The sequence below is a fragment of the Microtus pennsylvanicus genome, chromosome 10 (genome assembly GCF_037038515.1).
Source record: "Microtus pennsylvanicus isolate mMicPen1 chromosome 10, mMicPen1.hap1, whole genome shotgun sequence".
NCBI classification, from domain to species: Eukaryota; Metazoa; Chordata; class Mammalia; order Rodentia; family Cricetidae; genus Microtus; species Microtus pennsylvanicus.
Genome location: NC_134588.1, coordinates 91839640 through 91851058, shown reverse-complemented (window position 1 = coordinate 91851058; position 11419 = coordinate 91839640). Strand labels below are relative to the sequence as shown.

Sequence of the window (11419 nt, the reverse complement as noted above, 5' to 3'; positions counted from 1 at the left end):
ACAGTCCAGACACCGTTCCTTGGTTGAGCTGTTTACCTTTTCGAGAATCCTGCTGAGAAGAGATGATTTTCCTCCAGGTTTCTCTCCAGGCTCCCTGGAGGAAACATGTTCAGGGTTCTGAGATAGGAAATATACCCTGCTGCCCCCCTGCCAGCCCCCAGTTGGAGCTGGAAAAGCTGTGTGCTGTGCTGGCACTGGTGGGAGCTGAGCACAGCTGCCGCCTTCGGCTGGGCCGGCTCCATGCCTCCCTTGGCCAACAGGTCTCCCAGCGGACAGAGCAGTAAACTCCCTCATCCTGCTGGCAGCTTCAGGAAGCGGGGACATGGCTGGGTACCAGAGAGGGGGCTAAATAGAGAAGCAGAGGCTTGGGCAGAGTCAAGGGATCTGGGCAGGAAAAAAGAGGACAAGATGTTTCCCGCTCCTAGGGAAGAACACAGACTACGAGCTCATCGGTCTTCCATGCTGCCTTGCTCCGGTCGCACCATTCTTTATCCCCGCCCCCTGCCAGCAACCTCAGAACCCAGTTCTTCACGGTCTCTGCAGGCCAGACTCCATGGAAGGAACATGGCCACCAAGACCGACCCTCAGAGACTCCCAGACCCGCTCCCTCTCTCAGACCAGTGTGCTGGCCTCTCAAGAGGTTACCCTTTGTGCCCTGAAGACCAAGTGGCCCACAGCATCTTAGGACCCACTTTTATTATAATCCCTTAGTCCTCCTTTGTCCCCTAGAAGGTCTGAGCCTTCTGAAATGTGTCATTTTCTAGCCCTTTCCCTTCCCCCAGGGCTTCTCTTTCACCCTACGTTTTGTTAGCTTCGTATCAGCCCTTCTCTCCAAGTCCAGGTAGAAAGTTGAGTGAATGACTCCCTATGCCTCGATACCAGTCTGTCTATCCACGGTGACACCTTATTCCTCAAGTCTAACCAGGAGGCCTCCCTCCAGCCAGTGTCTTCTCCAGTCTGTTTGAATAAAGATGCTGTTTTCTCCTTTTAACATCTTGGTGGTTGTTGAAAAGCACACTCTAGGAAGAGATGTTTACTTTTGTGTGTACCGATGTGCACGCACATGTCAGACCATGTGTGTGGTCAGAGGACAACTCTGGGGAGCCAGTTCTCTCCTACCATGGGACCCAGGAATCAACCTTCGGTGGCCAGGCTTGCATGGCAAGCACTCTCGCTGGCCTAGCCATCTCTCTGGTCTGTATTCTGGTGCTCTGCACTGAAATCCCATCTTACTCAATAGAACTTTTTGCCCTTGAGGGAAATTCATTAGATCTGAGGTAGGGTTTCACTATTGTAGCCCCAGCTAGCCTGGCACTTGCTATGTAGAACAGGCTGACTTCAAACTCACAGAGATCTATCTGCTTCTGAGAGGTAGAATTTAAGGAGTGTGCCACAACCAACGTTTTTTTAAAATTTTTTTACTTTGGGCTGGAGAGATGGCTCAGAGGTTAAGAGCACTGACTGCTCTTCCAGAGGTCCTGAGTTCAATTCCCAGCAACCACATGGTGCCTCACAACCATCTGTAATGAGATCTGGTGCCCTCTTCTGGCCTGCAGGCATGGAGACTGAACACTGTGTACATAATAAATAAAAAAAATCTTTAAAATTTTTTTTTACTTTTTTTATTTAGTCATTTGTATTTTATGTACATTGGTGTTTTTTTTTCCTGCATGTATGTCTATGTGAACGTGTTGGGTCCCCTGGAACAGGAGTTACAGACACTTGTGAGCTGCCATGTGGGTGGTGGGAATTGAACCCAGGTTCTCTGGAAGTACAGCCAGTGCTCTTAACTGCTGAACAATTTTCAGCCCCGCCAACTTTTTTTTTTTAAGGTTAGCATACAAAGCAGCGAGTTTCATTATGGCATTTTCATACTATGTGGCATCTTCCTTTTCCCCTTTGCTTCTTCCCATACTCTCTGCATCCAGGGACTTAGAATTTCTAAGACCTTGGAAATCATGTGTATTTTTTTTCCTCTTTTTTGAGACCGAGTCTTAAACCCAGGTTAGCCTCAAACCAGCCATTCCTGCCTCAGTGTCTCGAGTCCTGGAAATACCAGCATGTGCCGCCATGTTCGGAGGCTCAGCTCATTTGATTGATAAGCAGGGGAGGCTAGCCCGGAGGAGTGATGCTGCTTGCACAGGGTCCTCCAATAAACGGGAGTCTGAGGGGAACTACAACATGCCTCGTATCTCTGCCGGCAGCCATGGCAGTAACAAACGCTTGCTGAGCATGGCTACCGGGGAGCTGCTTTGTCCCCCATGGTAAAAGCATAAGAGACATTGCATCTTTTCTTGAAGATTCCAAAATTTGGATGGAGGGAAGGGACGTGGCGCAAGATAACCCAGCAAGACTGTGTGTGCACCGCACTAGATCAGTCTTAAAAGGTTCTACCCGAGTTCAGAGGGCAAAGGCCAGTGGAGAGGAGCCTCGTGTTGTGGGACGGTCTGCGGCCTGTGTGACACCGGGAGAAGCATTGCCCTTCTCCGGGCTCCAGTGTTCTCTCCAGAGTGTAGTCTCTAGTCCATACTGGCTCTGTCTGGTTCCGTGAAGGAACAATTGGGGTTCTAGCCTCTTCCTTTTCCCTAAGCTCCTCTGGGCAAGGACCATTTGAAAAAAACGATCAATTCATGAACTCTCAAGATAGCATAAGGATCTACTCTAGAAAGGGACACTATTGTCCCTAGCCTAGGAACAGGAGAAATTTGATAAATGTGGCTTCATTTCCTCAAAAGAAATAAAGAGGAAGGGAGAGAGAGAAGAAGAATGGGAGGAGGGAGGGAGGAGGAGAGGGAGGGAAGGTGAGAGAAAGAGGGTAGAAGAAGGAAGGAGAAAGGAAGGACAAAAAAGAAATAGAAGAAATAAAAGAGAAGGCTGCGGTTACGCTGGAGAATCTGAAGCCCGTGGAAGGCCAGGGTCCCAATGGGCTTCTGGATAAAATTTTATTTCTCATGAACTCACACTCAGAAGGTATGAGAGCCTCACCTCCTGTGGTGCAGAAGGGCCGTGTAAGCCCTGGGCCAACACTGGGAAATGTGGAGCAAGAGTGGAGGGTCATCTCAGGGGGCCTGAGGAGAAGTCACTCACCTGAGGTGATGCAACTGTGAGCCAACATTACCATCCTCTGTCCCAACTAAGTGGTTGCTCAGAGCTTAGGGGCTGGGACCCTGGAGTCCTCGCTCTTCCCCCAACTCACAAGTCAGAGGGATGGAATTAAAACGTGAAGTGAGAGAAGACATCCTGGAAAAACAAGATTATGATGGGAAACAGGGGAAGTTGGTTTCCTAGTAGGGCCTAAGGAGGAAGGGGAGGGAGAGGGAACTGAGCCCAAGGGGAGAAAGGCCAGGCGGGTGTGGCCGGGAGGGGAGTAGGCCCAGTGCTGGTGGTGACAGATGGGAAGACACAAAGAGGAGGGCTTCAGGGAAGACAGATGGGTGGGGGAGGGAAGAGAGGAGGCTGGGGGTTGGGGGTACAGTGGTTGGAGGCTGAGACTGTAATGAGATTGGAGATGGGCTCTGAGGTGAGTGAAGAGGAAGAAGAAAGGGGAGGCCGCCTTAGGAGACAAAGGCGATAAGGCCTAGGGGGCCAGGGGCAGAGGGCTTGGGCTGGGTGCTGAGAAGGGGGGGGCTTCCAGCTGGGCTGGCAGCGCAGAGAGTGACAGATTGTGTGGTTAGCCAGAGTGGAGACCCGCTGTCACCTTCTAGAGGCACAGAGAGGTAGAGGCAGAAAGACTGACGGAAGCCATGTGGCAACCAAGAACAGAAACTGGAAGATGAAGACACACTAAAGCACTCCTGCCATTTCCAAGTGACAGCATCTTCTACTCAGGCTTCTCCTGCCTGCCTCTGTCTCTGTGACCCAACGCACCTCCAGCGGCTGACAAAATGACACCTCAACCCCAGCCACTCTCAGGAAAGGGTCAGGCAGTGCAGCACAGCAAGAGTTAACACTGTCTGCTCTCCCTGCCAGCCATTTGCCTGGTTGGGTCCCCAGGGCTCCCTACATATGTCACCCCCTCTCCTGCCAAGCCCACTGCTTCCCAGCTTCTCCAGGCCCTCCCCTCACCCTCAAGGACCAGCCCCAGCCCCTGTGTCTAACCTACCCTCCAAACTCCCTCCTCCCCTCAGAACCTCATAGCCTGCCTAAGGATAGAACGAAATTTGTGATCCATAGCCTGAAAAAGTAGATGCCTATAAATAATGCAAAATAACAATAAATCACAAAGATATAATAATTTTCTCCATCCCCAAAGCCTGTTCCTCTTGACTTCCTTGCAGGGAAGATAGCCCTATACAAACATCAAACACACACACACACACACACACACACACACACACGCACGCACGCACGCACGCACGCACGCACGCACGCACGTGCACCCATAGCTCCAACATGGAGAGCTTACCTCAGATTCCCTCAGTCAGACTGCCTTACACACATATGTGAATGAAAGTTCCTATATCCTTTTAACCACCATGCATACGTAGAGAATTGGGGTGAACACTCCCCAGTTCACTCAGCGATCTCCCACGAACTGTTTCATTGGGTGTCATAACAGCCCTGTAGAGACGGCAGCATTATGCCCATGTTACAGACTGTGCAATGAATCCACTGAAGGTTATGTGACTTGTCAAGGTCACGAGGACTTGGCCCCAGGTCCAACAGACTCCAGGTTGAGTAGACACAGTGCTTTCTATGGTTCTAGGCTGTTAGCTCCTCTTTACTACCTGCCTGTGGTCTTTTTAGCTACTGCCCTAAAAGGTAAAAACCGAATTCCTGTATGAGGCCTGGGACTGGGGCTCCCCAGAGCCTAAGATCTTGGGATGACAGATGCAGAGGAGGAAGAAATAGTCCCCAGAGCACGTGGGACAGCTAGGGCTGAATGCTTCAGGGACAGGGCTTGCAGGGCTGAAAGTATCTGAGCTAAATAGCCTGCAGGGGGGAGGCTGGCAACAGGAGCTTGGCTGCCTCCTCCAGTGTCCCTTCCCCGCCCCATCATTCCTTTCTGCTCTGTGGTCTCTCAAGACTCTGCTCCTGTGTTCCTCAATGCCTTACCCTTTGGGATCTGGGTCCCCCATTTTGGTGACACTTTAACACTTGACGATTGTGTCTCCCTACCTTATCACCCATGATTTTTCTCCTCCTTACAACTGTCTGCTGCTTTCCCCTTGTTTACCTCTCCCTTCTGTCTGCGGCTTCTCTCAGACTTTCCCATTCCTGAGTCCATTCTTCCACACCTGAATCTCCATAACAGTCTTTTTTCAGATCCCCCCCCCAAGTTTTTCCCTCTTCTTTTCTTGCAAAGACTTGGCAACCTGACCCCACCCTCTTTCTCCACCTCTGTCTCCCCTATGTCTCTGTCACCTTGTGACTACATCCTCCCTCTTCTCCATGTCTCCCCACGTCTCAGCATCTCCTCTACTCTCCATCATTTTCCTCTGCTTCTCCCTGTCTCCTCTCATCCCTCCCACGGCCCATTCTTCCGAGTCTCGGGCTCCCCACTCCTTAGATGGGTTGGAGGGCGGGAGGGTGGTGGAAGTAGGGTTGTTGTTGCTGGGGGCTCATTAGGTAGAGATTGGTTTTTAATCAGCACCATGGCAATGATGATGCAAGAACCAAACCGCCACCTGATCCCCTGCCCCCCCCACCCCCTCTTCAGGCCTTCTTTCCCCTCCAGCTCAGCCCATCTGCTGGCGCCTGGGCACCTGTCTGGGCCTGCCCAGGTGGGAGTTGGCACCTCCCAGGCCTTGGGGGTGGGGAGAGGAGGGTGAGCTTGGGGAGGAATTATAGGATTCCCTATAGGGAAGGCCTCACCCTGGAGAAAGCCCGAAAAAGGTTGAGAAGGTACAGTGAAGTGGCGAATCCCTCCCACAGCGTGGGCTCCTACTAGGGTCTATGCTTATTACAAGCATTATCCCCCTTGATCTCCATGGCAACCTGAATAGTTTATAATTTACCCCATCTTAAAGAAAACAGACATTGAGGCCCAAAGGTCATTGCTTGCCCAAGGTCGTGCACTAACAGAGCCCCTTTCGCTGTCGCTCACTGTGTCTGGGGTCTCTCCAGCCATGGTATGTTTCTGATACCGAGGCTCAATGGAAACGTCCTACAGCTGAGTACATGGGAGAATTTCCACGCTGAAACCCAGCCCACTGCTCTCTGTGCTTCTCTCAGCCACAGAAACTTGCTCCCCTCTGAGGCTACCCTGCAACACACCCACACAGACACAAACACACGCATACGCACAGGCACAGATCCTGGAGGCGGCTGAGCTTTCGAAGTGAGCGTAATCAGTGCTCATTCGCACATGATTTTGTATCTACTTTTCTTGATGCTCATTTGATGGTCTGCACACTCGGGCAGCCTGGACTGCCCTGCCCTCCTCTCCCAGAGTCCTTCCGATCTCTGTTCCGCCTCTCTTGGATCTCCTCCTTCCTCTCCTATTAGCCCCCCCCCCCCAGTTTCCCCCAAGTCCCTGATTCCCTGTGGATCAGCTTGGGCTGACCAGTCTAGAATAACTCCTCGGGGGAAGGGGTCTCTATCTAGAATCTGACCCCACTCCAGCCTGGTGATGGGGTAAGTGGGAGAATGGGGTGCTTGAGTCCCGGGATGACAAGAGCTAGAACCTGGACAGTAGCGAGGAGCAGCCTGCCCAACTGTGCATACTGTGTGTATGGGAACTTATATACAGGGAGGACTTTCAGGTCCTCTTCCACGTCTTAGTCTCTTAGTCTTTTCATAGTTTCGCTGTTAGTACTAGGGAGAGCCTTCTTCCCAGGGGAAGGGAGATTAGGGAGAAGGGGCAGTCAACGCCACTCTGGAACTCAGAATAGAACTATTTTAAATCCAGCTTCTGTGGAGACCCTGCCCTACTCCTTCTAGTGCAGAGACTGAGGGGGTTCATCTGTGGCCCTGCCCTGGCTCTCGCCCCAGCCCCACCCCTTCCCCAGCTCTCTATTTCTTGCTTATGAAATATGCATGGAGAACAGATGTCCCTGCTCCCCCACTCCCCGCCCCCCTCAGGGCCAGCCCCCGCCCCCAGCTCCCAAGGGGTTCCCAGATCCCTCTGCCAATGGCTGCCTGGCCTGGCTGTTTAATATTGATGAGGGGGCTGCCTGGGCCAGCCAATGGCGAGCTGGGGGTGTGTGTGTATCTCCATATATATATACACATAAGGCTGGGCCAGTACAGGTGTGTATGTGTCTGTAAGTGTGTATGAGTGTGTGTATGAGTGTATGAGTGTGGGTGACTCCAGTGTTTGAGTAAGACCCCCCTTCTGGCTAGGCCTTACATCTCTACCATGCGTACCCCTCTCATCCGTCCTGGAGCCTGTTCTGCCACAACAAGCTATCCCTAAGAGCTCTAGGAACTGACCACTAACTTTGCAGACAGATGAGCCTTGAGCAGCCGGAAGAGACTGGAACACTCTACACTGTCCCCCTCGTCCGCCGGCTTGGATCCTTTGGCAGAGTCCTTCTAGGTAAGGGGAAACCATGGGCTGGAAGGAAGGGTGGGCATGCCACTCCCAACCTCTGGTAGAAGTCCCCTCCTTCCAAAACCTTCCCCTAGCTGGGTCTCCCTCAGCCTCAGCCTCTGCCCCCCCCCCCCCCGTTCTCTTGGATTCTTTGTGCAGCCTCTGTCAAATGCAGTTCGAAGAAGTAGGGTGGGAATTTCTGTCTTGGATGCTTGGAATTGTTGCGTCCCTGCTCCTCGGAGCCTGAAACTTTGAGACCAGACATGGAGGAAAAAGACTTGATGGGAAAATAGAAGCTGCTGCCAGGACTGGAGGTGGGGAGAAGGGAGGGGCAGGTGGAGATGGGTCGTGACAGATGGGGAGCAGGAGAGAGAAAGGGAGGGCATCAGAGAGCGATGGAGGATGTGGGAACATAGGGATTGGTCAGGGAAGAATCCAGTTGTAATAGATGCACTGGGAACTTCAAGGCTAAACTCTTGGTTCCAGCCCACCCTGGGAGTGGGGAATTATGGACTACTGGGAACTGCTCTCCCACCACCCCACACTATTTCTCTCCTCTTTTCTTTCTTTGGACCCTGTTCATAATTTCAGCTTTAGTCAGCTTCTGTTTTATGGTGCGGTTGGTGTGTAGGTGTCTCTTCGTCATCAGAAGCTAGTGGTCTAGTGTCCCCTTAAAAGGCGTGTAACTGTTCTGGTCTTAAACCTGTCTTCTGTGTGGTGGGGCGGGGGCAAGCCTCGGAGAAAGAGTGAGTCCTGTGAGACTGTCTGTCAGCTGGAAAGCCAGGGCTGAGGACGAGGGGCATGGTGACTGGGAAGGAGTCTCAGTACCTCTGTTTCTATTAAGGCTGAGCTCACTGTGAAAGAGATTCTGGGACAAGCAAACTTAGCTGGTCTCCATAAGGGTAGCTCCAAGAAACTTCCTGTGTCCTCCTCTGCCAACCGTGTTGCAGGCTGTGGGTGAGTGTCCCTTGTCTACCTTGAAGGCTTTCCAAGAGGCCATGAAATGGCAAGGGCTGTGCTAAGGACAGAGCTGGGGAGTTCGGTGGTCCTGATGGGCAGGGTGGTAGGACCTAATGTTTCCAGAGGTGGTGCTGATAAAGTTGTACCACGCTTCATATATCCCAGCGCACGCAACAATGGCCAGTCTCTGTGTTTGCTTCCTCTCCCCAGCAAGGAACAAGAGGACAGAGGGTCCCAAAGCCAAGGCTTAACAGTCCTCCCCTCACTACTGGGAAAGGGCTAGAATTATAACCAACTTCCCTTGGGGCTATTTCTCTGTCTTTCCCCTTATTTATTATTATGTGAGCTCCCACCTGGCAAAAAAAAACCTACACACACACACAACAAAATTTGCAGTCACAGCAAATGAGGGTAGAGCCTGAGAATGTTAAGTATATTCTTTTATGTGGAACTGATCTCCAGAACTTTTTCATCTTTTGAATGTGAAATTCTATGATCCTTATAGAACAACTCCCCTTTGCCTTCCCTCCACCCCTGGCAGCCACCACTCCACTTTCTCTTTTTATGAATTAAACGACTTTAGGGACTTAAACTAGTAGAGCGATAGTACTTGTCTTATAATGTCCTCAAGGTTTAATCGACGTTGCAGTATGACAGGAGTCCTTTCCTAGTCGAAGCTATACTTACATATTCATATAATTTTATATTTACTTATGTTTATATAGAGATGTATACATCTATAATGTATACATCATATTTGCATTCTGTTTATCCACTGCTCCACCGGTGAACATTTGAGCTGCTTCTGCTATTATTATGAGCATGGGTGTGCCAATATCTCATGAACGCTAGAACACACTGTATTTCCAGTTTCAGGTGTTTTTTTTTTTTTCTGTCGTTGTTGTTTTTGAGGAACATCCAGGCTGTTTTCCACAACAGTTGTACTGCTCTACGGTCTTATAAACAAGGGTTCCTATTTCTTCACATTCTTGTCAACATTGACTGAGTTTTAGGTTTTTTTCTTTCTATTGTTTTGGTTTTTGTTGTTTTATCTCTAGTGAATGAGAGGTGATATTACTGTAATTTTTATTTGCATTTTTAGTGACCAGTGGTATGCCATGTATTTTCATAAGCACGTTGGCCATTTGTGCATCATCTTTGGAGAAATGTCTGTTCAAGCCCTTTTCCCACTTCAAAATGAAGTTTTGCAATATTTTCATTGTTCTGACTTTCCTCTTTTGAGACTGAGTATCACTATGCATCCAGTCTCAAATTCACAATCCTCCTGCCTCAGTCTTCTGAATGGTGGGGCTACACAGACATATGCTGCCACACTTGCCTAAGAACTTCTTCATATGCTCTGGATATGAACTTATTACCAGATATATGGTTTGTGACTGCTTCCTTATTCCATAGGTTGAATTTTCACTGTGGTAATTGTTCTTAGTGTGCTACAGTTACGTTTGGTGTACATTTTTTTCTTTCTGCTTATGCTTCTGTTCACATAGTCAAGAAAAATGAAGGCCAAGTCCAATGTTTCGAAAGGTTTCCCCTCTGTTTTCTTCTAGGAAGTCAGCGGTTCTAGGTCTTCATTTCTCTTGTTTAGTGTTACGGTGCCTGCTGTGTCTTTCCCAGAACTTTCTCTTTCCTGTTTTTCCTCTCACTCTTTTCTGCCTGCTGGTCTCTCTAACCTTGGACAGCCCTGACTCCAAATTTCCAACTCTTCTCCCAGCTCTGAGCCGCTCACCCCACTCAGCAGTCAATTCTTAATTCTTCTTCTGTTTCAGGCTCCAGGCTGGAATCCTGACCATGGAACCTTGAAGCGACTCTGCTTTCGTGAGCTAAGTGGTGGACCCCAGCACTCCAGATCCTTACTGCCTCTCCCACAGCCCGTTTTCAAGCTCCGAGAGGGAAGGGTAGGGAGGTGATCCGGCTTTCACTAGGCTGGGGGTTTCCATCATGATGCTCAACTCTGACACCATGGAGCTGGACCTACCTCCCACCCACTCGGAGACCGAGTCGGGCTTTAGCGACTGTGGGGGCGGGCCGGGCCCGGATGGTGCCGGGTCGGGGGATCCCGGAGTGGGCCAGGTCCGGAGCACAGAGCTCGGAGAGGCTGGCCGCAAAGACCTGCAGCACCTGAGCCGGGAGGAGCGCCGACGCCGGCGCCGAGCCACGGCTAAGTACCGCACAGCACATGCCACGCGAGAACGCATCCGCGTGGAAGCTTTCAACCTGGCCTTCGCCGAGCTGCGCAAACTGCTGCCCACTCTGCCCCCAGACAAGAAGCTTTCCAAGATTGAGATCCTGCGTCTGGCCATCTGCTACATCTCCTACCTGAATCACGTGCTGGATGTCTGAACTCAGCCCGCCTCCCACCCTGGATTCTCCCCTCCTCCTGGGGCCTCTTCTGAGATCCCTGCCACCATGCATTACTTATGGCTGTCTTCTTCCCATCCCAGAGGACCGGGCTCACACCGCTGGTCCTGAAGGCCGGTTTCTTTTCATTGACCTAGGCTTGTGAGGGATGCTCTCACGGGTTCTTTCAGAGAGTTCTTAAGGCCTAGCTGATCAGAGCTGCTTGCCTGAGTGGTCAGAATGGAGCCCTTGCTGGATTTACTAACCCTAGCCTCTGCTCAGCTGCTGCCTCTTCTGCCCTATGTCCAAGTTTTCAGAGACCCTAGACCCAAATTCTCTTCTGGCAATGGTGGGATTCAGCATCCGAATCCAAAGGGGAAATGACCAGTGGGGGAGTGAGGAGAGGGTTCCTAAGTCCCAGACTTCTCCAGCCATGCCTGGGAGAGGAATGGGCTCGAGGGACAGAAAAATGAGTGAGGTGATTCCTGGGTAGCCAGGGGTTATAGAAAAAGTCTGCCCTTCCTTTCCTATCTGACTCCTGAGGCTTAGAATTATATAGACCTCAGATCTTACTTGGTAGTGAGTGCCTTGCCTCCTCTAGGAGCTGTCTGACCAGCTCCCCTGTCT

General features: G+C 50.9%; 1 protein-coding gene across 1 annotated transcript; it reads left to right on the top strand.

Moving 5' to 3' along the window:
* Nucleotides 1–7294: 7294 nt before the first annotated feature.
* Nhlh1 (nescient helix-loop-helix 1) lies at nt 7295–10992 on the top strand. Its single transcript, XM_075987550.1, has 2 exons — nt 7295–7480; nt 10222–10992. The coding sequence occupies exon 2, from the start codon at nt 10394–10396 to the stop codon at nt 10793–10795; it is 402 nt and encodes a 133-aa protein (XP_075843665.1). The 5' UTR covers nt 7295–7480; nt 10222–10393; the 3' UTR covers nt 10796–10992.
* The last annotated feature ends 427 nt before the right edge of the window (nt 10993–11419 follow it).